At 32.3% G+C, this 27,923-nt stretch overlaps 1 protein-coding gene across 1 annotated transcript; it reads left to right on the top strand.

Annotated features, from left to right (window-relative positions):
* Window positions 1–27,515, top strand: LOC114334276 (farnesol dehydrogenase-like). Its single transcript, XM_028284317.2, has 5 exons — window positions 1–212; window positions 11,103–11,298; window positions 13,639–13,907; window positions 19,579–19,734; window positions 27,409–27,515. The coding sequence occupies exons 1-5, from the start codon at window positions 102–104 to the stop codon at window positions 27,448–27,450; spliced, it is 774 nt and encodes a 257-aa protein (XP_028140118.2). The 5' UTR covers window positions 1–101; the 3' UTR covers window positions 27,451–27,515.
* The last annotated feature ends 408 nt before the right edge of the window (window positions 27,516–27,923 follow it).

Below are 27,923 nucleotides of genomic sequence, written 5' to 3' on the forward strand. Positions count from 1 at the left end.
TTTACGTCTGTACAATTTGAAAAAATGTTAAGTGGTGTGAATAATGTAAAGCAATATAACTGAAGGTTAGATATTTACACCAGCTTGTGAATCCGTTGAGAATGGTTGTTATCCTGGATAATAAATGGGTAGGGAAAGTGGCAGTAGTGACAGGTGCTAGTTCTGGAATCGGGAAAGCAATTGCTGAACGCCTCGTAGAGGAGGGTATGAAGGTACAAAGTTGCACAATTATTATTGTTTTTTTTTAATAACATATCAATTGAAATAATTCAGTTTTAATTATTTGTTTCCATCTTCTTGTGTGGCAATATAATTCATAAAATATTTTTTTGGATTTTCCCATAGCCTGCTTCTTATTATGGAACCATTTATGCTTTCTGGAAAGGACACCTCACATGTCTTATATAAAATATCGGTTCCATGACATCTCGTAACGCGACAGTTCGTAACCGGACAAGTGGTAACGGACACCTCGTAACAGCGACAGTTCGTAACGGCGACACTTCATAACGGCGACAGTTCGTAACTATACAAGTTCGTACCGGACAATTCGTAACGTCCGAATTTAATTATTCTCTTTATTTTTGTGAACGTGGAAACTTATTGTTATTACAGTTATAAATGAACTTATGTTATTAATTTAACGAATCAGTAACAGGATAAACATTTTTAGGGCATTTCATATTTCGTGTTTCAGAATAATAATAAAGGTATTTAAAGACGCAAACAAAGATTTAAATAAAATACTTACATGCAAACTTTTAAAACTATTAAATATTTTGAAAACGCATTTTGCATATTTTCTACTTACCACTTCTTTTTAAATATATTTCATACACATTTTTGCATATATTTTTGTTAATACACTAAGCACCAAAATTAACACACCACGTTAAAAATGGGACATTTTTGATGTCTTGTATTTCCTAAACCTGTTGTCCGATTTTAGTAATTTTTTTAACATCTTATAGCTTTATTCTTCAAGAATATCGATGTAATAATACTGTTGCTAAACAGATAAGTGTCATTGTATAGCGGGTGTAAAAATGATAGTGTGTTTTTTCCTCAAAGTTTGGAACACCCTGTGGAATATTCTGGCCTATATAAAATATTGAAATTAAAACTCAACTGTAGTTTTATACTTTCCTAACATTATGCTTTTTGATTCATTAGCTTATGTTGTATAATAAAAAAGTTAAATACTTTAACAAACTAGCCCTGTTCTTCATCAATACAGGGTATATTTAAATAAGTGCGACAAACTTTAAGGGGTAATTCTGCATAAAAAAATAATTACCATTTGTTTTATAAACATATGTCCGCAAATGCTTTGTTTCCGAGATACGGGATGTTAAATTTTTTCTTACAAACTGACGATTTATTTATTGCTCTAAGACCGGATGAGATATGCAAATGAAATTTGGTAAGTTTTAAGAGGTAGTTATTGCGCATTTTTTGGCATACAATTAAGAATTTTATATTCACAATTGGCATGCATACGGGTCATCTCACCCGGTCATATTACCCGTATGCACGCCAATGGTCAATATAAAATTCTTAATTGTATGCCAAAAAATGCGCAATAACTACCTCTTAAAACTTACCAAATTTCATTTGCATATCTTATCCGGTTTTAGAGCAATAAATAAATCGTCAGTTTGTAAGAAAAAATTTAACATCCCGTATCCAGGAAACGAAGCATTTGCGGACAATATGTTTATAAAGCAAACGGTCATTATTTTTTCATGCAGAATTACTCCTTAAAGTTTGCCGCACTTATTTAGAAACACCCTGTATTGATGAAGAACGTTGCTAGTTGTTAAAGTACCTAACTTTTTTATTATCCAACATAAGCTAATGAATTAAAAAGCATAATATTAAGAAAGCATAAGGCTACAGTTGAGTTTTAATTTCAATATTTTACATATGCCAGAATATTCCACAGAGTGTTCCAAACTTTGAGGAAAAAACACACTATCATTGTTACACCCAGTATACAATGACACTTATCTGTTTAGCAACAGTATTATTACATCGATATTCTTAAAAAATAAAGCTATAACATATTAAAAAAATCACTAAACTCGGACAACAGGTTTAGGAAATACAAGACATCAAAAATGTCCCATTTTTAAGGTGGTGCGTTAATTTTGGTGCTTAGTGTATAACAACTAATTTTTTTTTAAATTTTTTATCTTGAATTATCACTAAATAGGGGAGTCAATGTAGATCAAAAATTTGCATTGTTTTAGAAAAAAATCATACAATCTTATATTTTTCTATAAAACCTTTTTTGATAGTTTATAATATGTATATGCATGTTAAAGTAAAAAGTTGTACTCGGAGATTTAGGCGCTAATTCGTTATTAATTGTTTGAACAATAAAAAGTAAGGTAATTATAATCTTTGCTTTACAAAAATTTTTCCTTTCCTTTACTTAGAAAGTTTGGAATGTCTAAAGACGATTAAAACGGCTTAAGAATTTCACGAATTACATCATTATCCCTTTGTCTAGATATAAACAAATTTATGGAACAATAAGACTGATAATAAAGGGATTTTAAAAATATTGTTAAATTAAAGTTTCTAAGTATATAAGTAAATAGTTATTTGTGTTTAAACACTTTTAATATATTCTGAAATACGAAATATAAAATGTGTTAAGATGTTTATCCCGGAACTGATTCGTTAAATTGATAAAGATAATTTCAATTATTCCTGTAATAATATGTAGTTAATATCCACGTTGACAAAAATAAACAGAATAATTAAGTTTGGACGTTACGAATTGTCCGTTACGAACTTGTATAGTTACGAACTATCGCCGTTACGAAGTGTCGTCGTTACGAACTGTCGCTGTTACGAGTTGTCCGTTACCAGTTGTCCGGTTACGAATTGTCGCGTTACGAGATGTCTGGGCACGAAAATATCATGTTGTTCTGAAGCTATTTTCTTGTGCCATTTTTGCAATTAACTAGTTTTGATGGGAAATAAGCCATAATTTTAAAAAATATTAATGAATTAAACAAAAATGTTGTTGCTTATTAAAAAAATTCTTCTAATAATTTATTTAATCTGACTAATTTATATCGGCAATTCAGACATATATTATACATTTTAAAGTAGAAGACTTTAAAATAATATTGCCAATATTTATGAGTTGCGTTCCTGGGACGACTTTATTGAAAGATGGCACTGGTAAACACACAGTTTGCTGCCGGAAATTTTTTTACTGTTTCTAAGTAATTTGGGTCTGCTGAATCCAAAAATGCCACCAGATTTGTTCCATCAGATCCAGTGGCGGCTCGTGATTCTTACAATAGGGGAGGCTATACCTAACTGTAAAATATCTAGACAAATTTGCACTAGCAAAAAAATGCGCCAAAAAATGTAATTTAAGGCCCCATTTTTTGACCATTTTTTATTTACATTTCATAATATCATCATAATTCATAATTTCTGATACCATATCATTTTAAAAATAGTTAGTCTAATTGTAAAAGTTTAATACCAAAGTGTGTGTCGTTTATTTGTTAACCATTCCATATCTGTAAATAGATACCTATGCATATCAAAATAAATACAGATTTGAGCTTTTGCAGTCCATACAGGATCAAGCTTCACATTTTTTAAGATACTCAACTGAATTTTTTTAATTCTAAACGCGGCCTACTAAAACACGATAATTTACCGATATTTTGCTTTGAGTTACAGATGTCGGAAAAAGTTATTTGAACAAGTTGTTCCAAATATTATTCTAACACTAACCCCACATACCAAATTTCATAAAAAAATTCGCACTTCTAGATTTTTCATTATTTTTAGTCAGGACCCTAAAATTCGTTGTCCCGAGACGCACGCAACCACGCAACGGAGCCGAGAAGCTACTTTGCCTCCCTTGGTATATCTCCTGGCAGCGTGTAATGGCACCGTAGATGCCACTGTTAGGAGACCGGGTCCCATCTCGGGATAACCCAGGGTCCTGCCTACAATAATAATAAAACTGAGACGCGACCATGCGTTCTAATGCTAATACTCCGTGCGTATGGATATTTAGTGATAATATGGAATTTACACGTTGTATAATAATGAGAGTGCTTGTTGTTTTCGCGATTCATGATAAACAAAACAGTGTAAAGTGTGTAAAAAATTTATGGGGAGCCTAAGCCTCCCTTGCCTCCTCTGACGAGCCGCCACTGATCAGATCGTTTTCAGAAAATAGGACAACAGATCACATTTCTAACATATAGGGTAATTTAACGCAGCACCACCTACATATGTAGTGCTGCTACCGATGAAATAAACCAAATACGAATAAAAAGTAAAATATTTATTGTACAATAATGTACTTACAAAAATCATCACACATATCTGCCAAAAAACTTAACTTTTCATCTAACCTAACCGGCAGCGTCGCAACAAAAATGTGTTATTCGGTGTCACCTAAAAACTTCCTTTTATATGATTTTCTTGCAAAGGCTTTAAAAGGACGGTCCCTTTGAAGACTCCAGCAGTAATCCGCCATCATGTGATAGCCTCATCTCCCTGATACCCCTCTTTCATCGTTTTGATATGTTCGTGAAGATTTTCTGGGAAACGGTCTAAGTGGCTGTGGAGGTAATGAATTTTAATACTCATATGACAACCGTGTTTGTTAAAATTGTTGAGCATTTATTCCACTCTAATGCCCAATTGATACACTTCCATATTTGTTGCCATTATGTAGAAGGACACACCTTAAACTTCGTTTGGAACTGACGATAAAAAGACGCCAGTGATCTGGTGGATACTCCGATACACCCATTTTTTCTAACAGTCCTTTAAAAAACCATATCATCTTGCTGAGAAAAAAAGGCAAAATATCTTTTATCTCTATTACGGTGGGATGTAATTTTGGTGTCTGGTTGAAGAACATTCTTTTATTTTAGTCTGGAAGTAAGCAACTCGGAAGAATCCTTTGGAAGGTTCAAATTTCTGATAATATCGCTTAGCTCTTCCTGAGTAAGCACTCAGGACGTGTTGAATCCCCTTCAAAATCACTGTCGCCTTCCTCAAATATATTAGTCTGCAGTTCGTCAAATAACGTTTCGGCATTATCCTCTGGTAACATAGGTAGACTGCTAAATATTGGAATGGGTATCTGCTCAAGCTGATGTGGAATTGGTCTTATTGCTGAATCCAGGTTAGGATATGTTTTCACGTATGTCGCTTGTTACGATTAATGCCCTTTATATTCACAAGACAGAAATAGAAATCGTCAAAATGATTTTTTGGTTCCCTCCATACCAGTGGAAAACCAAATTTAAACATTTTCGTTGTCCTTTCGCCCACTGTCGCAAGTTTTCAATACAAGTTTTGCACACTACATGTGGAGCTCAGGATTTATCTTGATCTCCTACATGAACACCAAAATCGGCCCTTTTGTGCATTTGCCCATTTGTCTTAGAATTTCTTAATTTTGTTTATAAACGCAATTATAGTTGTTGAATATACAGAAATGTAAGAATATTTAAGTATCTGATAAGTATGTTATATCTCGAAAATTAGAGCTGATACAAAGAAAAGGTTTGTATTCTTGTTCTCATGATCATTTTTCAGTGCGTCACAGTTTTTCGATTTCTCTCTAATGCATTAAGTTAGATGAGACGGAAAAAGCGGTAGCTCCGTGATTAAACACAAAAATAATGCAGCATTACAATGGTTATATACATAAGATGTCTATTCCTAACCTACGTTTGATTCGTTGATATTTAGAATGCGCGTTTTTTCTAGCCAATCAAATACACGTATTACGAACATTTGACGAAAACTTCGTCTATTTTGGCCATTTTTTAGAAGTGTCAAAGAGTCAAGTGACGGTTATTATTCAGGTTAGTATTTTGTGTACCTGTCATTTTGAAATTTCGAATTCGACTTCACTTGTGTTTCACAACGTCTTTGTGCATTATTTTGTGTTTTGGTTTAGAATTTAGTTCGTTAAAAGTTAGTCATTGACGTGAGGAGACTAGAGACATTCGAGATGTACCGAAGAGTGCTAAATATCTCATGAGTAGATAGAATAGCCAACGTGGAGGTAATGAGACTTACGCATAAGGAACGAGAACTAACAAATAAGAAAACTGAGATATATGGGACATGTGATGAGAGATGTATATCTAATACTCCAGGTCATTATGCAAGAAAAAGATCCATAGTAAGGAGACGTAACTCATGGCCGAAGAACCTTAGGAACTGGTTTGGATGTAATAACAATGAATTATTTAGAGCCGCTGTTTCAGAAATAAAGATCTCTCTGATGATTGCTAACTTTTGAAGCGGAGACAGCACCTAGAGAAGAAGATAAAAACACAGTTTATGGATAGTTTTGTGTCATTTTTTAATGTTTCCATATTTATAAATTTAATTAACAATATTGTTTACTTTTTATTTCTATTCCCCTTTATAAAAAATACCTACATGTTAACATATTGTGTAAAAATCAAATCTACTAAATTACTAATTCCACAAGCTTTTCACCTATGGCTAAGTACGATTGTGGCATCTATCTGTCAGATTCGTCAATAATTACATGAAATAAGTCTCGACACAGCCAATACAGTATATGACGTCATAATTAATGACGCACTGAAAAATGATCATGAGAACGAGAATATTTTTGGAATCAGCACAGATGAATTAACTAAAATCAGTTGATTTTTTTTCGGCAGCAAGACAAATTTTTTTTTGTTGGGCTGTGTAGTTTATTACATAAAATCAACCCCAACTCAAGAATACCCGTCACAAAAGAAGCATACCATGTGATCTGTCTTTAAAAAGACAACCACATGCAATGGTCACAGTAAAATTCTCGCGCTAGAGATTCCATAGTAAATCACGAGGGAAACCCAGGAAAAACCTCGTGATACTATCCCGACATCGTAAGTACAATATTAGGTTTTACTTTAGTTTACTCTCAAAACAAATACCAAATTCTGACCTTAATATGTAGGTATAGTCGGTTCGCTAAACTCAGACGCAACTGGCTAGATATTTTAGTCCGTATTTTTTTTGTTTTTTGCCAATTTTGCAAAAATTGGCAAAATTACTAGCTATTTAGTAATTATTAACTATTTAGTAATTATTTTTTGCCAATTTTACTAAAATTGGCAAAATTACCGACTAAAATATCTAGCCAGTTGCGTCTGAGTTTAGCGAACAGACTATACATATGTTATTTTAAATTATACATAATATTAATAATACGTAGATATATAAACAATAGTAAAATATAAATTATGTACTAACTCGATATGTTATTGACTTACTAATCCTGGTATTTTCTTTCTATTGACTTCCTCTTTTAGTATGGGTAACCACATCCTACTGCATTCTACCGAGGAATTTGCGACACAATTGGTTTCATTTAGCATAATTAAAGCCGCTTCTTTGATTTTTCTCTTTTCACTATCTCTTTCTTTCAGGACTATACTTGAATCTCTCCACTGAACTCTATGTTCATTATCCCATGCGTATTGACATATTTGAGATTTATCTATTGAGAAAATCTATTTTTAATATAAGACTGATGTTCACTTATTCTAACGTTTAATGGTCTTGATGTTTCACCTAAATAAAATTTTTCGCATTCACAAGGTATTTTATAAATACTATTCTTTGTTCTTTCTTTAGTTGGGGTTGATTTCATGTAATCGAATGAACTATATTTCAATAAAGTCGTCCCAGGAACGCAACTCATAAATATTGGCAATATCTCATTCTAAAATCTTCTACTTTAAAATGTATAATATATGTCTGAATTGCCGATATAAATGAGTCAGGTTAAATAAATTATTAGAAGAATTTTTTTACTAAGCAACAACATTTTTGTTTAATTCGTTAATATTTTTTGTATTTTGACAACGACACCCGATTTGGGCGTCGAAACGTTAATAAATTCATTTTTTTAATAAAATTGTGGCTTATTTCCCATCAAAACTAGTTAATTATAAAATATCATGTCACTCAAATACAATAAAATTTATATAAATAGATTTGTCTCTAAATTGCAATCAATTCATATTAGTGCGGCAACTCTGAATTTTGATTAATAACGGCGTAAATTGATATAAATAAATCTAAAATGAAATGGATATGTACGTGAGTTAGAGAGAAAAATAGATTTTGTGAATCGTCCACATGATAAATATTTTTGCAAGTATTAAGGCAGAGGCTTACTCTTATCAGGGCCCCCGCTACCATATGTGCAAAGTGTGCCATGCACACGGGCGGAATCCTTTAGGGGCGCCAAAACCCGGGGTCAAAAATTGCAAAAAAAAAACAAGCAAACAAACAAACAAAAAAACTAAAATTAATTTATTTTAAAATAAAAGTTGAGAAGTTAAATAGGAATAAGTATAAACACACGAAATTTTATAAGTATATCATCCAGATACTGCCGATTCCCATTTGAGAGAACATGTCAGAAGTTAGGCATTTTAATTTATTTTGTTATGAATTCATTCTGTTTGTTTCATTTTGATACTTATTTTAGTCCACAAATAGTCCATTTACTCACGGTTTTTGCTGTGAATTTTAAAGAACAGCTTATATTGACATGAAATTTGTCATACACGTAGCTAACAAGAAAAACAGTGATGTTGTGGGGGTTGATACTTGGGTAATCTCGGGATCAAAAAACATACGTTAAAAATAAGTCCGCTACTAATTCTAAGTAACTTTTGTTCTATAGAGATTTTCACTAAGTCTGTTGCGATAGTTTTCGAGTTATTTGCAAGTGAATATGTTCATCTTTCAACAAAAAACCCCGTTTTTAGACGGTCTTTCATAAATAAATGGAAAACTAATTATTTTTCGAAAAAATTCTCTTAGCAAAAATACAGCTTACAAAAAAGTGAAAAAAAATATATATATATGGAATCTGCGAACCTAGTAGAAGCAGGGTTGTAGCTAGTGAAAAATAGGTTTTTATTCGTCAAATTCCAAATCGAATATTTCAACGTGAAATAACTAAAAAACTAAGCACTTTTCGGGGGAAACTCATTATAACTTGTTTAAAGTGTTTTAAAAAACGTTTTTTTATATTAAAAAAAAGTTTCTAGCAACAAGAAGAAGCAACAGCAACCTTTTTTTGCTAAAAAAAAATCGTAAAAATCACCCCGTAATTAGCATTCCAAATGAAATTAATCGTTACCGCTTTACCATTTACTTTATATACTGTGTATTGTTTATGTGATCTGTAAGTTTCATCGGTTTAAAGTGCTTATTTTTTAAAAAATTTGGTTTTAAAGTAAAATTTTTTTAATCATGAAAAAATTTCTTTTTTCCGAATAACTTAAAAATTATTAGTGATTCCAAAAATCTCAAACAGTAAAAAAATGTAGGTTTTGCTTTTCTGAATATTTTGGTTTTTTGTTTTCCTGTAAGATAAAAATTGGTTAAGATATGGCCGCTCAAATTTTGCATACACTCGTGATTACTGACTTGTTCAAACCCGTTCAACGACACTTTTCAAAAATAAGAACCGACGAAACTTCAGATCATATAAATAATACATACGTAAAGTAAATTCTAGGAAGCTGACCCGTGGACTAATTTCATTTGGGATGCTAATTAGGGGGTATTTTTTAACGATTTTTTTTTTAACAAAAAAAGGAACCAACATTATTTTGAGCGTAACTTACTTAGTTTTGATGTTAAAGAAGCTTAGAAAACAAAAATAAAGCTTCTTTTAAATACGTCCTTTTTATTAGCTACAATTCTGCTTCTACTGGATTTGAAGACTTCATTACTTACACCATTTTTTTTCACTTTTTTATAAGCTAAATTTTTTCGATAAATTACTTACTTTTCGGGTTATTTGTGAAAATCTGTCAAAAAACGTGTTTTTTGTTAAAAAATGAACGTATTTACTCGCAAATAATTTGAAAAAAGTATTGACAAAACTTTATAGAACAAAAGTTGTTTAAAATTATTCATTTTATCCAATTCCGGACTTTTTTGAGCGTAGGTATTCCTATATTTTTTCACCCCCGAGAAGGGGTGAAACTCGCATTCAGGGCAAAAGCAAACATCGGCACGATATCACTTTTTTCTTTGGCATGTTAGCTATGTGTATGTCAAATGTCATGTCAATCCAATCTTTAAAATTCGGAGGTTTTACAGTATTTTACCTTGAGTGAATGGATTATAAATTAATATGACTTCCAAAGTTCAGTGTTTTGGTTTATTTCAAGCACCTGCCTACCTTAAAAAAATAAACAAAAAAAACATGATCCAAAATGCCTTAAGGGGCGCCAAAATCCTTTTTTGTACACAGGCGCAAGTAACCCTTACGGGGGCCCTGACTCTTATAGATAATAAAGTAGGTATAATTTGGTCAGTCATACCAAATTATATAGTTCCTCTAATCGGCTTAGCTCAAGCTGAGTTAAGCTCTTTTCAATAGCAAATAGACTAATAGTATTTATGAATTACACTTTTATGGACTTCAAAAATGTGATTTCCGTAACCTTTCATTACAACTTATACCGTTATTAATTAACATTCAGAGTTGGTGCAATAATATAAAATAAAATATATGTACAAATGAAAATAAAATATGGAGAATGATAAGAGAGAAAAGAGATGAACAAACTAATAAAAACATTCAGAAGAAAACATAGGCAGATAATGATCCCTGATATGATCCCTGTTTGCTAAAGGTGGCGATAATTAACCACCAACAAGTGACGGTAAACAAAGGAATAAACCTTGAGGCGAGAGAGGCAAACAAAGTATTAAGAAGATTAAAAAATATAGAAAAAGACGGCGAAAGACGTTTCCACTATGAGAAGACGATCAGAAGACCAACGAAATCGATGGAAGGGCAACTTACTGGAGGCTCATTGAAAAACAGACAGAATAATGTCTTTAAAAAAAGCAAAAGAAGTATGTGCCCACGTCCGTGTTCGTGCGTACTTATCTCTCTCTCTCTCTCTCTCTCTCTCTCTCTCTCTCTCTCTCTCTCTCTCTCTCTCTCTCTCTCTCTCTCTCTCTCTATCTCTCTTTCTTTCTCTCTGTATTGTATATTTTTGCCATTTGTATAAAAATATATTATGTTATAGGTTGTAGGTCTTGCAAGAAGTAAACAAAAACTTCATTCATTGGCAGAATCACTTTCATCGAAAAAAGGAGGAAAATTATATATTTTTCAAACCGATGTATCAAAGGAAGATGCGATTTTAATGGCGTTCGCATGGATAAGGCACAACGTGGGTCCTATACACGTATTGATTAATAACGCTGCTGTTGCAAACTTAGGCAAGTATTTTATATTTTATGTAGTCTATATTAATGTTAAAAGTTAAGACTGTCATTAAAAACAACCTTATTATGCCCTCTCCTTTCGAAGGTTGGCGATCCAAATGGCATCTGTAACTTTGGAAAGTGCTGCACGAAAAATTTCTGCGGGTGAGCGGCAAACCATCTTCTCAGGTCCTTCAGCCAAGAGTTCTGGCGTCTTCCTACTGATATTTTGTCCTGTACTTTACCTTTCAATATGATTTAAAGTAGTTCATATATTTATCCTCTCATCACATGGCCCAAGTATTGTATTTTTCTTTCTTTCCTTTTTTTTCTTTTTTTTTTGTCTTTCTTCTTTCTTCTTCCGCTCATTCATAATTCTCTTTATTATTATCAGACCAAACGTATGTTTTTTTTTAAATAGAACACCCTATATTTTATTTTATATTCGAAATCCTCTTAACTTCTCCATCACAAAAATATAAAGGTTTGTTATGTTATACAGGGTATTTACAAAGTTATAACTAATTTTGTATGAAAATCATAACAAGTTCAACTCCCAGTATAAATAAAAATAAGCACAACAGCAATGGTTTGTTAATGCCATATTTTTTATTTATTGTAAAAATTTTCAAGAATTATTTACATTGCTAATTTTCATTATATCAAATACAGAGTCAAAAAGCAAGTATATTATTTTCTCAGTAATGTTAAATGAAACACCATGTATTTTATATCATTATTAAAAAATAACATTACCGTACTTTAATTTTTATGTAACATTCCCTATGTCAAAATTTATTAGTTTTCGAGATATTTTAATTTTTCCGAGCAAATTATTTTAGGTGTCTAAATTTATTTAAATTTTAAGTAAGCCATGACTGAATTGACAATTGACGATTGCAATTATCAATCCGGTAATTAATGTAACAATGTAGCAAATAAAGAAATAAAAATAATTTATTAGTAATACATTTTACAAACAAAGAACACAACCACAACATGCAACATTTTTGAAACAATTAAAAACTACTTTTTTATGTAAATGTAACAAATAAAATTAGAAATAAATTTTACAAAAAAACACACAAACACAAAATACAACATTTTTTGAAGACAATTATTAAACACTACTTTTGTATGTAAATGTAACAATGTAACAAATAAAGAACAAAAAATAATTTATCAGTAATACATTTTGCAAAAAAAACATGTTTGAAAAATTTAGAAGCTACTTTTAATCAAATATTTTTAATATTTAATTACATAAGGTGTTCAAAATTACTTCCTATAGTCGTTTCGCTAAACTCAGACACAATTGGCTAGAGATTTTATTAAGTAATTTTTCCAATTTGGTAAAATTGGCAAAAAAAATAATTACTAAATAGTTAATAATTACTAAATAGTTAGTAATTTTGCCAATTTTGAAAAAATTGGCCAAAAACAAAAAAAATTACCTACTAAAATCACTCGCTAGTTGTGTCTGAGTTTAGCGAACCGACTATAACACATTTATGCACGCCTAAAAACGATCAATCAATGAGTTACTTACTCTACCAAGCATTTGTAAATTGACACATCGAAATACACTTTGTATTCTATTTTTCATCTCATCCCTTGTTGTAGGAGGTATTTTATAAACTTCATTATTAACGTAACCCCAAAAAAATCAGTCCAGTTTATTAAATTCTGGTGATTTGGGTAGCCACGCTAGTGGTTCATTGAAAAATGAAGATATCTCGAAAACTAATAAATTTGGACGAAGAGAATGTTACCTAAAAATTAAAGTACGGTAATGTTACTTTTCAATAATGATATAAAATACAGGGTGTTCCATTTAAAATTACTGAGAAAATAATGTACTTGCGTTTTGACTCACCCTGTATTTGATTCAAAGAAAATTAGCAATATCAATAATTCTTGAAAATTTTGACAATACGTAAAAAATATGGCATTAATAAACCATTGCTGTTTTGCTTATTTTTATTTATACAGGGAGTTGAACTTGTTACGATTTTCATATAAAATTGGTTATAACTTTGTAAATACCCTGTATAACATAACAAACCTTTATATTCTTGTGATGGAGAAGTTAACAGGATTTTGAATTTAAAATAAAATATAAGGTTTTCCATTTAAAAAACATAAGTTTGGTTTGCCACTGTGTTATCGAACACCCTGTAACATTCTAAATAATTTTGTAATGTGAAGCTCAAAGGTGGCTAAAATTTTTGTTATTAATTTTTATTGCTATCTATTACTATAGCGGATCTATTGAGCTTTACCTTACTAATCAATCACCCTGTATAATGTCGTATATGTGCATATTTCTAAAAATTGAATTAATAATTATTGTAGGTCTTATAAGTGAAAGTGATACCAAAAATTGGACAGAGATCTTTCAAGTCAATGTTATCGGACTATGTATTGCTACACGAGAAGCGCTAAAATCTATGAAAGAAAACAACATCGATGGACACATTATAAACATAAACAGTTTTTTGGGTCATACAATACCTACCTTTCAAAACGCTAATATGTATCCTGCCAGCAAACATGCCAATAGAGTTATTGCCGAGATGCTCAGAAACGAATTAGCACATTTAGAGAAGAGGATTAAAGTCACAGTAAGTTAACATATTTTTCATACACAATACATATTCAACACACAATAAACAAACACACATCTATGTAAAAAATTTGAAAAAATTTGCTGTGGCCTTTAAGATTTAGGTCAAGTATATATATATATATATATATATATATATATATATATATATATATATATATATATATATATATATATATATATATTCGGTTTTATAACGTCTTACGACGTTGTCCGACTCCCAAACGCCACTGTATTCTGTCCTGAGTTAGGTCTTCATTTAGATTTCGAGCGCTAATCGCTTTCCTAACTCCCAGATTCCAGCTCTGTGGTGGTCGTCCTCGTTTTTTCTTCTCTGGGTGTTGCCACATCATAGTTTTTTTTGGCAATCTTTCGTCCCTCATTCGGCTCACATGCCCATACCATATGAGCTGTTTTCTTTCAATATCCTCAACTATAGTGCCCTCTACACCCATTTGTTGTTTTATTACTTCATTCCTTATTCTTTCGGCTCTTCATATTCTCATCGATCTTCTGATGGCATCCATTTCCGTGGCTTCGACCTTTTTCTTATATTTCTCGGTTACAAGTATGTCAGTTTTTAAAAAGACACGCAATAAAACAAGGTTATACCTCTTCCCAGAATTTTTTAAACAGAATCTTTTTGAGAACGGTTTCTTCTTCTTCTTCCATCTTGTATATAGGCTTTAAAGCCTGTTTCTTCTTCAATATTAGCCTCCTAAATTGGTTTAAATTATCGCACTATCGTTTTCTTGATCTGTAAATACTTCTTCGTCTATTTGGTGACTTATCTCGTGCTATTCCTACTATCCTATCCTCTGCCATTCTACTTATGTGTTCGTTCCACTCCTGTTTATACATATCTTCTACATTGCATGCTCTTCTTATGTTTTCGCTTCTCTCCCTATCCAATAGACTTTCCCTGATTTTTGTCGAAGTATTTTCATCTCTGTTGTTTCTAGTAGTCGTCTCGTTTTAGATGTGTCAGGTCCTGTCTCCGCCGTGTATGTCAATATAGGTCTAATTGCTGCTTTATAGATTCTTGCTTTTGTATCTTGTCTTAGGTGTTTGTTCTATCAGATTGTGTCATTAAGAGATCCCGCCGATTTACTTGCTTTTAAGCTTTGTTAAGAGAATGGAAAGAAAATTAGAGACTTATCAACCAAGAGAACAGGCAGGATTCCGAAAAAATTACGGAACAAATGACCATCTACAAAGTATAAAAACCCTGATAAAGAAAGTAGTGGAATACAATAAACCCCTAGTTCTAGTTTTTATCGTTTTTCATAAAGCCTTTGACATAGTTGAACTTAGCAAAATATTACAGGCGCTTAAAGAATGCAGGCTAGATTATAGGTATACAAAATTATTACACAAAATATACTTACAGGCAACAACCACTGTCAAATTACATACTAACAGTAATCGCATAAAAATAGAACGGGGGGTTAGACAAGGAGACCCAATGTCACCTAAACTTTTTAATACGGTCTTAGAACATGCTTTCAAGAGTTTGGATTGGATGACAAAGGGAATAAAAATAGATGGAGAATACCTAAACAACTTACGTTTCGCCGATGATATAGTCATAGTGGCTGAGGATCTAGGTATGGCAAGAGAGATGGTACAAGAACTCGTTGTAGCTACAGAAAATGTAGGTTTAAATATAAACATCTCAAAAACAAAAATAATGACAAATTTGGTACCCAACCAGAACATCAGTATTGGTGGGAAGGAAATAGAACTCGTAGATAGATATAAATACCTGGGACATGAAATTACGATTGGCAGGGATAACCAGACTCATGAGCTGAAGAGAAGAATCGGTCTTGGGTGGGCAGCATTTGGAAAACTGAGAGAAACTTTTAAAAGTGAGTTACCCACATGTCTAAAGAGAAAGGTATTCGATCAGTGCGTCCTCCCAGTCTTGACGTACGGATCAGAAACACTTACCTTAACTAAAGCCTCGGCTACCAAACTAAGAGTCACGCAGAGAAGAATGGAGCGGTCAATGTTAGGAATAACTCTGCGAGACAAAATCAGAAACGAAGAAATCAGGAGAAGAACAAAGGTGACTGACGTCATCGAGAGGATAGCCAGGTTGAAGTGGAGATGGGCAGGACACGTAGCCAGAATGACAGATGGGCGATGGACGAAGAGGTTACTGGAATGGAGGCCAAGAGAAGACAAGAGAAGCGTCGGTCGACCGCCTACAAGATGGACTGACGACTTGAGAAAAGTAAATAAAAACTGGATGAGGGCGGCGCAGGATAGATGGGGTTGGAAACGAGGGGAGGAGGCCTATGTTCAGCAGTGGACTTTTGAGGCTGGATGATGAAGCTTTGTTGTCGTACCTACTTCTTCTTCAACATCTTCGTAACTAGTTATATCTATTCCCAGATATCTAAACCTTGCTTCCTGTTTCATTATTTTCCTATCAATTTTGATTTTACATCGTAGTGGGTTTTTAGATGTGATACGTTTGGTTTTTTTGCTGATATTATCATATTGTATTTCTTGGCTGTTGTATTGAATATTGAAGATGTGTTAATCTTTGGAGATCGTCTTCTGTCTCGGCGATTAATGCGATTCATACGATTAATATTTGGATTTCTTTGTTCCCCATTCTGTAAACATGACCTTTACGCACTGCTTCTAATATTTCGTTCAGTATTATATTAAAGAGCAGTGGGCTTAACGAGTCACCTTGTCTGACTCCGCTTTGTACTGGTATATACTGTGTTAGTTTTCCATTTATCTTTGCCTGTATTCAATTATGGAAGTAGACGTTTTCGATGATTTGTATAATATTGATTGGTATGTTTCTTCTATACAGTATATGTAAGACGTGTTTCACTTGGATGTGATCGAAAGCCTTTGTCAGGTCTATAAAACATAGATATGCTGGTTTATTGTACTCGATTGCTTTTTCTGTGATTTGCCTTAGTACAAATAAAACGTCTCGTCTACGTAGGATCTTCCTTATCTGAATCCTTGTTGTTCATCTGATAGAGTTGTTAGTTTATTGATTTTGTTGGTTTGTGGCACGATTAATTTTATGAAACAGCCCCACGCATGGAAGCCATTTGATGAAAGACGATTAAGAATGGAAGTCATATGGGGCCATTTTAATGTAAGACAAAAGATAGCCCCTGTTGTTTTATGAAACATGACTATTTAAGAATTCGACAAAATTCGTGCTACATAATTTATTAAGTACCTCGGTTGCTACTGTCTCAGAGATTTTAGGGAGTGGATTCTTTAATAGATGTTATGATATACTCTTATTAGCTTAGAAAAATTAGAAAGATAGAAAAATCGAAATAAGGATGTGAAATAAAAAATAAAGAAAAATACAAAAAATAAAATATTGGGCGCCATTGGTTACCTAAGGGAAACCAAACTTTATACAAAAAAATAGAAATAAAACAAAGAAAGATAAATTAAAATAAAACAAAGAAACATAGTCAAATAAAATGATATACATAATATACAAAATGTTATAACGTCACTTACCTTATTTATTCAGAATTCTATACTCAGTCAATTTTTATCGTTCTTACGATTCAAGAGAGAAGGAAAGAAATAATAAATTATAGGTTGAAAATCAAACATTATTTATTAAAAAAAATTAATCTCTGATCTCTCTGTTATAATTAGAGACCAGATTACCAATTAATCAAAGATGAAACGAACAGTTTTACAAATATAAAAATTATACCTTAACAATTAGTGTCCTGGCTTCTTCCTCGTAGCTTGATTGGAAAGTCAAAGGCGCTATTGCACTCGCGAAACACTTACTTCACTGTCGTTAATTACAGCAAACAGCAAACAGTAAACAGTACATTGTTTATAAACAAACATTATTATAGAAAAATTCAGCTTTCACTTGAAGATAAATAGTTTAAAAGTTCGTTAAACTGGATCAAATTTACTTTTACTCGAATAAAATTATTTAGTTAGACTCGAACATGATTATTGAAAGTTCATTAACTTTGACCAAAATAAAATATGTGAGCATACTACATGTTTTAACTGCACTGTTAAACATAGCAATGAGAAAATTTAAACTCTTCTCTCCTACTTCTTATTCTGACTGCTTAAATGAAATTAGTGGATACCAAAATTGGTATAAAATGAAACGACGATTTGCTTAGAAACAGCGGGAAAATCGCCGAGGTTCACGATACACCATCACATTCACCGGGCTAGAATCAGCCCAATGGAACTCAACTCCATGACGATGGCCCTAAGGGAACCAAAACTAAACTCAACTCGATGGTGGCCCTGGTGGAACTCAACTGCTCAACTTCACTTGATGGTGACTTCTACGGAACTCCACTGAACATGATGATAGCCTATACGGAACTGATTTCTAGGACCGCTAACTCGATCCTTCTCAAACTTGGGTTCCTCTCCCAAAAAAAGGTGACTTCCTACTTAGACCAATAGGAACCATACCAGATATTTCTCTACCAATCAAATGGTCAGAAAAACTCTTAAGACATCCCTCGAACGCCATGATGGTTTTACCTTCAACCAATTACAATTACTTAAACTTCGCAATAACAAAATCCCTCGAGTTTACACGAAATGCGATGACTCATACAATATTACAGTTAGTTTTGAGAACCAATATTACTAAAGACATCGGCTTATTTTAGGTTGAGCCTTCCGGTCCCGATACAAACATTCAATGTATTTCTTGTCTGTAAATATCATAAACCTTTATGGCTCTAGTCTGCAAATGCCATAAAAGCCTTTATCTTGCAAATACAACACTGCAGGGATTCTTCCTCTATGTAGATATTTGGATACCGACGAAACATATAACCGACAAACCAAAACTGTAAATATCATAAAAACCTTTTTACTCTGAGTCTTTACTTAACGTGGAATCTCTTTACCTTGCAAACTACAACAATTCAAGGGTTTATTGAAAAATATTCCGTTTCTTAAATGCGTATTACTTCAAGGAACGGATAAAGAAATAAAATTCGTAATGTTGTGGGAACGAACAAAATAACAAACTCACACCAATGCGGAAAAGCGATTTGAAACTGCGCTTCTCCGACTCAATATACAGGGTGTAGCGAAAGTGTACAACTGTAAACTGGGTCGAAATTTCAAATATTTAAACGGAGGACTTTCAGCGTGTTTCAGGTTGGAATTTTGTGGTTAGCTTAAGTGCGGTGTTCAGTAGATTGATACTTCTATAATTGTTGGAGTATTCTTTGTCTCCTTTCTTGAACATTGGTACCATTATGGTGTTTCTCCATGCATCTGGTATCTTGCAGTGCAATATTGGTTTTTGTATAAGTTTTGTCATCTCTAGGGTTATACTTTCTCCTCAATGTTTTAGAAGTTCGTTGATTATTTCGTCTAGTCCTGGTGACTTTCTATTTTTGAGTGAATTTATGGCTATCTCTACTTTCTGAAATCTGATTTGTATTTCGTGTTTTGATTTAGGTGCGTTATTGTGTTGATTAGATATTATTTTCCTTTTCTTTAAACAGTTTCGTCAAGTCTCTTTCCCATTCGTTTGCTGGTATGTGTGAAAACGATTTACGGAGTGAAAATCAAAAATTTTTAATAGATGTATGTATTATCATTACATTATATCACGTTTTCATTTGAACACATTTCGACTTATTTTTCATTTGTTTAAGACTTTAAGTCCGGGTCTCACTAACACACCCATGGCAGATAACGTTAGAGAGAAGATACAAGAATTTTCTCAAGGTGATAATGACGTGGCATTGCTGGAACCGAAAAATATTGCTGAAACAGTTGTCTTTGTCATATCTACACCACCCACAGTGCAGGTACTATTACCAAATTGATATTCATATATTTAATTTAGGTTGCTTTGTTTACTGCTACGGACCCCGCAACACTCTAGGTATTAAAGGACCCCGCAACACTCCTTATGGAAAAGTCGCCCCATTTAACAAAAGTTCGATCAATGATAGTTCTAAGTGCATAGATTAAAAAAGTCCAGGGGACCTAGGTGTGAAAAACTATTATTCTGAAGCTACAGCCTTCTGAAATTATTGAATTCAGGTTCTGGTTTATGTTAAGTTTATGCATGGGGGTGGGGGGTATGGTTTGAAACCATATCAAGCACATTTTTGTGAATTTTTTTCGAAGCTATGGTAGGATTATTTTATTTTTAAATTAAATAAACATATTAAGTACAATTCAAAGAATATTTAAGAAAAAATTCAATCCAAAATATTGAAAAATAAGCCATTGGCGACAAATTTTGGCAGGCAGCTAAAAAAAATGGATTTTGCGGTGGACATCAGAACTCATCACTGGATCATACGAAACAAAAAATTCAAAAAGATTTAATTAGCTTATGAGTTTTACGAGGTAACAACGTCGAGATTTTTTATTTTTAATGATTTTTGATTTTTTGGTATCACTCAGAAGTCAAAAATACGAAATTTTTGATAAAAATTTTGTGAAAGCCAACAGATTTAATATTGTTGAACAAAAAATAAGCCCAAAACGAAAAATATCTCGACGTTGTTACCTCACGAAATGTCTAAAGAAAATCTATGCAAAATTTTCATTTAGATCGGTCAAGTAGTTTTTCAGTTACAATGTCCACCGCATTTGAAAAAGCAGTTTTGAGAAAAATGCGTTTAAAGTTTTGACAACTGCATATTTAGTCCAGAGAAATAAGAGTTTCCTCGTGACACATCCCCCTCCAGGCCGAAACCAAATTTTTTGAGTAGTATGGACATCTATATTATTAACCTATATGTTTCCTGCAGCCGATTTTGATGATATACATAGTTATAAACAAATGAAGATCGGAAAACGGTAAATTATCGCTTTTTTCGTCTATTACCAAAAAGTTAAGCACTTTAAACAAATTTGAGAGTAAGAAATTCATAAATCGTATAAAAAATTTCAATATGGCATTCGCTGAATATGTCCATCCTTATTGGTTGCTTAGAAAATTTCAAAATAAATCATAAATTTTGAGTTTTTATAAATATTCATAACTTAGGTAAAAATTAACTTAGAATCTTCTTATTACACGGAATGCCGAGACTTCTTGTACTTAAATTATATTTTAAATTTCAGAGCAATTGGTCAAATAGTTTAAAAGTTATTTAATTTGTTTATCCCAAATTTATTTTTTTGCAACACTATAAGTCAGAAAATTACAAGGTTACAATAATACTTCAGACAGTTTATGAAAGAAGAACATTTATACTATTACCTTAATTAAAAATAAATGACAAAAAATAATTTTAAACAGTGTAAAATTATTTTGCAAAAACATGTCGATTTTTTGCTTACTTATAAAAAATTAGAATAACTTTTTAACAGTTACCCGTAGAAAAATTATTTTTTCACATTTAGAAAGACAGAATTTTTATACACATTTAGAAAGAAAAACAACTGTTCTAGGACATTTAGGGACAAAGTTAGCCCCCCCATTTTTTTAATTCACATGTTTTTGCAAAATTATTTTGCAATATTTATAATTATTTTTTGTCATTTTTTTTAAATTAAATAAATACTGTAAATTTTCTTCTTTCAAAAACTATCCAAAATATTACTGTAACTTCATCATTTTCTGACTTACAGTGTTGCAAAAAAAATTAATTTTGGATAAACAAATTAAATAACTTTTAAACTATTTGACCAATTGCTTTGAAATTTAGGTTATGATTTAAGCACCATAAGTCTCAGCATTCCGTGTAATAAGAAGGTTCTAAGTTAATTTTTACATAAGTTATGAATATTTATAAAAACTCAAAATTTATGATTTATTTGGCAATTTTCTAAGCAACCAATAAGGAGAGACATATTCAGCGAACGCCATATTGAAGTTTTTTATACGGTTTATGAGTTTATTACTCTCAAATTTGTTTAAAATGCCCAATTTTTTAGTAATAAACGAAAAAAGCGAAAATTTACCGTTTTTTGATCTTCATTTGTTTATAACTATGTATATCATCAAAATCGGCTGCAGGAAACATATAGGTTATTATTGTAGATGACCATATTACTCGAAAAATTTGGTTTCGGCCTGGAGGGGGTTGTGTCACCAACACGATATTTTTTCCCCTTATTTCTCTGAACTAATTCATCTTCTTATTTGTCTACCAAATCGTAAAGTGATGAACATTGAAATATGTTTTTTGAATTGCGGAGTAATCTACAAAAGAGACGGCGAACAGTTGTTTAACGTTTCTCACTACGCTCAAGCGTGCTGGCGCGATGTCTCGGCAACGCGAGTCGAAGGTAGGGATATTCAACACCCTGTATCTCTGGTAATTTAATTTTACTCCGATTATTTTGAAATTTTCAGAGAGTATTCTTGAAAGTATGCACTTTTATTTGAAATAATAAAAAAAAATTAAATATTTCAAACCATACCCCCCCCCCTTTTCGGGGTCAAGTGAACGAAAATAGTTATTACTGAAAGAAGAGATACTCATTTTCTTCTTCTTCATGCATATTCGCGTGTTGCATATGAATTCGTGGTCAAAAATAGATGCATCGTATTTTAGTCTTCAGAAAACCCCCGAAAAGTTCTCAGAAAACTGGAAAAATTGTTAGAAAATGTGCTGCTAGACCCAGATAATAATCATCATGTTTTCATATAATATAATATAATTACATATTACATTGATAAACATAATAAGTATTTTTTTGGAAATATGTATATACATACTACACTCCTGGCCAAAAAAACGGGACACCTTCAAAATGGGTCATTTTTAATGTTTCGAATCTCCTAAGCCTGTTGTCCGATTTTAGTGATTTTTTTAATATGTTATAGTTTTATTGTCTAAGAATATGGATGTAGTAATAGTGTTGCTGAACATGTAAATGTCATTGTATAACATTGGTGTAACAATAATACTGTGTTTTTTCCTGAAAGTTCGTAACACCCTGTGGAATATTCTAGCATTTAAAAAATATTAAGTTTAAAACTCAATTGTAGCCTTAGCCTTTCTTAACATTTTGCTTTTTGACTCATTCACTTATGTTGGATAATAAAAAAGTTAGGTACTTTGACAACTAGCCATGTTCTTCATCAATACAGGGTGTTTCTAAATAAGTGCGACAAACTTTAAGGGTTAATTCTGTATGAAAAAATAATGACAGTTTGCTTTATAAACCAGTGGCGGCTCGTGGCCTTAGAGACAGGGTCGGCAAGGTCTTTTTGTCTCCTCATATAGGCATACCATCTAATTAAAAGGCTTAAATCATCATAGGAGATGTTTTTGTTTGGTTTACTTTGACATACTCTTTTTCATGGTGTTTCGACAATATGTTTTGATTCTTTTGAGGCAAGAGAAATTCCGTTCATTTAAAGCAGAAATTGGTGGTAATAAGAGAATTGATGATCAGTTTGTTGTAATGAATTGCAGTACTTACTATATAAAATTACACATAGTTTGTAACTTATCTAACTTTCTGAAAATATTTGGATCAGCGTAATTTTTAAGTAATTTGTAATAAAAAATATCTTGAAAGTTCTTTGGCGAAGGTAAATTTTAAATTTTGAATCGCCAAAGAGGTCAAAAATTTGCAAATCTTCTAAATTCGAAAAACGAGTATCTATTTGCATAATACATAGTAGGTATCCAAAATTTCAAGATATACTCGTTTTTCGAGATATGTATCATGCCTGTCTTTTTTGGGGTGGTTCGTAAATATCAAGCGAACCCAAAACGTCACTGTGTATATATTGAAAACTGCTATCATTACGAAAATCTTTGAGATTTTGCACCAGTTTTCTTATTCTATCTTTGAAATAAATAATGTTAGTTGACTGATTTTAAACAACAACGAATATCAAATCGGTTTGAGCAAACACTTTCTTAAAAATATTTAAAAGAGTATTAAAAGAGTAATCATTTAAGAAAGTTTTCAAACCGATTGCTTCACGGATCAAGATATCACATCACAACTTTCAAAATCGTCGCCTTCGATAATAAATTTAAAAAACTTCCAAAGGCTGTTCACGAAAATCTGCTACAGTGGAAACTGACCGAGGTTTAAAATTTCATCGCGCCTGACAAACTGTTTGCATTTTTTTTTTCTAAACAAATTGTTCTAAAACAGTAGTCCGTTTGGGCGAGCTAAACTGGCAAGAAAAGACGATATTCTTAATTTTTTTACACGTATCCTGCAAAACTAAATTCATTCTATTCCCATGACACTGAGCAAATAAAGCTTGTGATGCAATAGTTTTAACTTTTACCTGGAGACCGTTCAATTCACCAAACATCACGGCAGCGCCGTCATAAGTTTGCCCCAGTTTGCCCTACCAATTTATTTTTGATATCAAAAAATTTTAATCTGTTCTTTAAAACACCAAAAACATATTCTGCCTTATAGCTTTTACTCACGTCTGTAAAACCTTAAAACCTCTCATAAATATTACCACGTAACGCGTATCGGACAACAATTGATAATTATTGTAAATGACATGATAATCAGAAGTTTCATCTACTTCTAGCGAAAAGCAAATGGTTTTCTGAATCTCAGATCCAATAACGTTATTCAAAATGTAACTAATTAATTATATTAGTTCATTCTGTACTGTTTTAGACATGCCGCTAAATATCTTAGAATCAGAAAGTACATTAGAAAATCCAAATCGTATTTCTTAAACAATTTTATTAGTTATCTATAATTATATGATATAACGATTATACGATATTATATATCTATAAATAAATGATAATTCCTAACAACTTAAAAAAATTACAATATCAATTAAACGACGTAAAACGGCTTGATTATTTTTTATAATTTCTGCCGATGCTTCCAAATGAAACCGGCAGATTTAAATATCCGCTGGCCGTACCTGCCGCTTAATGCCTACGGAGAAATACATATATGTTTGGTTGCTCATCGACTTGTATTTTTCGTTAAGTTTAACGTGTAAATCTTCAAGCTACGGAGGAGCAGGGGTCGGCTAGCCGAACAGTCAGATGAATTTCCCGGATCATTCAGTGTTTGAAAATTGAAAAGTCTCTTATTCTTATTATTATGCGCAGGGATCACTTAACGCTCGGACTGGTCGAATCCTTTTAAAAACCATGAATAAAATTTAGTCTGTATTATCTGACAGTTTTTTTTTATTTCACAGATACAAAAAATGACATAAACTCTAATTAAATTGAATATTAAAAAAATCTATAATATTTATAAATGCGTGGGTCGGCACTGCCGACCCTGCCGACCCTGACCGGCCGCCACTGTTATAAACATATGTCCGCAAATGCTTCGTTTCCGAGATACGGGATGTTGAATTTTTTCTTACAAACTGACGATTTATTTATTGCTCTAAAACCGGTTGAGATATGCAAATGAACTTTGGTAGGTTTTAAGAGGTAGTTATTTCACATTTTTTGACATACAACTAAAAATTTTATATTCGCCATTGGCGTGCATACAGGTAATATGACCGGGTAATATGACCCGTATGCACGCCAATGGTGAATATACTGCCTCTTAAAACCCACCAAATTTTATTTGCATATCTCAACCGGTTTTAGAGCAATAAATAAATCGTCAGTGTGTAAGAAAAAATTCAACACCCGGTATCTCGGGTCATTATTTTTTCATGCAGAATTACCCCGTAAAGTTTGTCGCACTTATTTAGATACACCCTATATTGATGAAGAACATGGCTACTTGTCAAAGTACCTAACTTTTTCATTATCCAACATAAGTGCATGAGTCAAAAAGCAGAATGTTAAGAGAGGCTAGGGCTACAACTGAGTTTTAATTTCAATATTTTTTAAATGCTAGAATATTCCACAGGGTGTTACGAACTTTCAGGAAAAAACACAGTATTATTGTTACACCCAGTATACAATGACATTTACCTGTTCAGCAACACTATTACTACATCCATATTCTTAGAGAATAAGGCTATAACATATTAAAAAAATCACTAAAATGATTTACGGGAAAAGGTGTCCCGTTTTTTTGCCAGGAGTGTATATAAGTAGGTTCATATTGTATTCAAACTTTCCCTATCCTCCCCTTAGATCTGCCACTGTTTAGTTGGATATCTAAATATAAAGCGGAACTCCAGCTATGCTGGTATTGGATAAGTGTGAAGCATCCATGAAAATATGATAATTCTTATGTCGCTCTAGCAGCACGTTATTTTCTTTCGCACTTCTTCAGTTTCTGAGAACTTTTCGCAGGTTTTCTGAAGACTAACATAAGATGCATCTATTTTTGACCACGAATTCATATGCAACACGCGAATATGCATGAAGAAGAAGAAAATGAGTCTCTCTTCTTTTAATAATAAATATTTTCGTTCACTTGAGTGTAATTTAGTGCGCTTGACGTGCACTGAGCCCCCGAATCCGAATCCAATAACTTCAGAAGGCTGTAGCTTCAGAATAATACTTAGTTTTTGAGACCTAGGTTCCATGGACTTTTTAATCTACGCACTGAGATCTATCATTGACCGAACTTTCGTTAAAAACCACTTTTCCATAAGGAGTGTTGCCTGGTCCTTTCTTCTTTTTCGGGTTTTATTGTTCAATTCATGTTACTGAAGCTTCTTATAGTTCTTCCATAATAGATAACTATGTTCTTATAGTTATTTTTTTGATATTTTTGACTAAGATTTACTTTCAGATCATTGTTGGTATCATAGTTTTGAAGGATTATGGTAGTTCCATTATCATTTATTCTTTTTATTCCATGTACTATTTCTGCGACTGTAATATGTCACTTTTGGTTACAACTTTTTAACCGGAAGTAAATATTTATTCTTATCTTGCTAAGGCGCGTCGAATAATACAGCGCTTGTACTATTTCGCGATTTCAAAACAGTAATTCCGGTTGCAAATATGGAACCGAATGTCCTAGGTCAAATCGATCACCTTTAAAACATCTTTGGGTTTTAAGCTCTTACTAGACACCTGCTTTGTCATTATATCTGATTTTATAGTTGAGAAGTTGTGTTTACGGACGGATAGACAGACGGATAGTTCAAAGTTTTCACATTATAAATATTGCAAAATAGGTGAGAATAATCGTATCAACTCTTGGTTATTTAATTGCTCAATAAATGCTATTCGACATTCGACATTCATTTTTACTTATTCCGCGTTAGAGGGCGTTCTAACCATACTACGGTATAAATAGTTTTATTTTTGTACCGAGAACTACGGACGTGTTGGTGTGAATTTTTCTTCTGCAGAGCCTCCTTGACAACGGGTAGACCTAGAAATAGTACTATCGAGGGATGGCAGGAGACAGATTTAAATCAAAACGAAACCGTAGATTTTCTAATTTTACAAATGCTATTCTCTCCAATTCTATAATTTCAAATAATATTCTCTCTAATATTCACTTAGACATTAAACTTTATTGATTAAATACGGCTATTGATTGAATAAATAACTTTTAACTTTTATCAAGTAAATCATCGATACAAAACTTTAGTTCTACTATTTAGTTTAAATATTTTTTTTTCTTTTCAGATAACTGAATTAATTGTACGACCTTTAGGAGAGACCTGTTGAAAGGAGAAAAAGCGGAAATACATGATATGAATATTTAAGTAATTGAATAAAAAAATACATCTAACTAGCATTTTTATTATTAGGTTTTACTCAAGGACGGTGGCGCAAAATTTTGCGCCAACGTGTTTTAAATGCATTCATTTTTTTCGAATCCTGAGAAAACTAATAAGTACCTATTCTTGAAAAATTTAAATGCAGAATGAAAGATTACACCATTACCGAGTGCTGAAAGTGCCTGAAAACTTCTACAATGTTTATTTTAATAAGTTGCAGGAGTGAAAAAAAGACTAAATTTAGTGCCATTGTTAATTTCAAATATCACATTCAAAAGAAACTGCTTGGTTATTCTAAGGGACTTTCGGCCTTCCGTAATAATGTTATCTTTATTTCGGTGTTTAAATTTTTTAAAAATACTGATTAGTTTTCTCAGGATTAAAAAAAATGAATGCATTTAAAACACATTGGGGCGCAAT

Source organism: Diabrotica virgifera, chromosome 3 (genome assembly GCF_917563875.1).
Source record: "Diabrotica virgifera virgifera chromosome 3, PGI_DIABVI_V3a".
Taxonomy (NCBI): Eukaryota; Metazoa; Arthropoda; class Insecta; order Coleoptera; family Chrysomelidae; genus Diabrotica; species Diabrotica virgifera.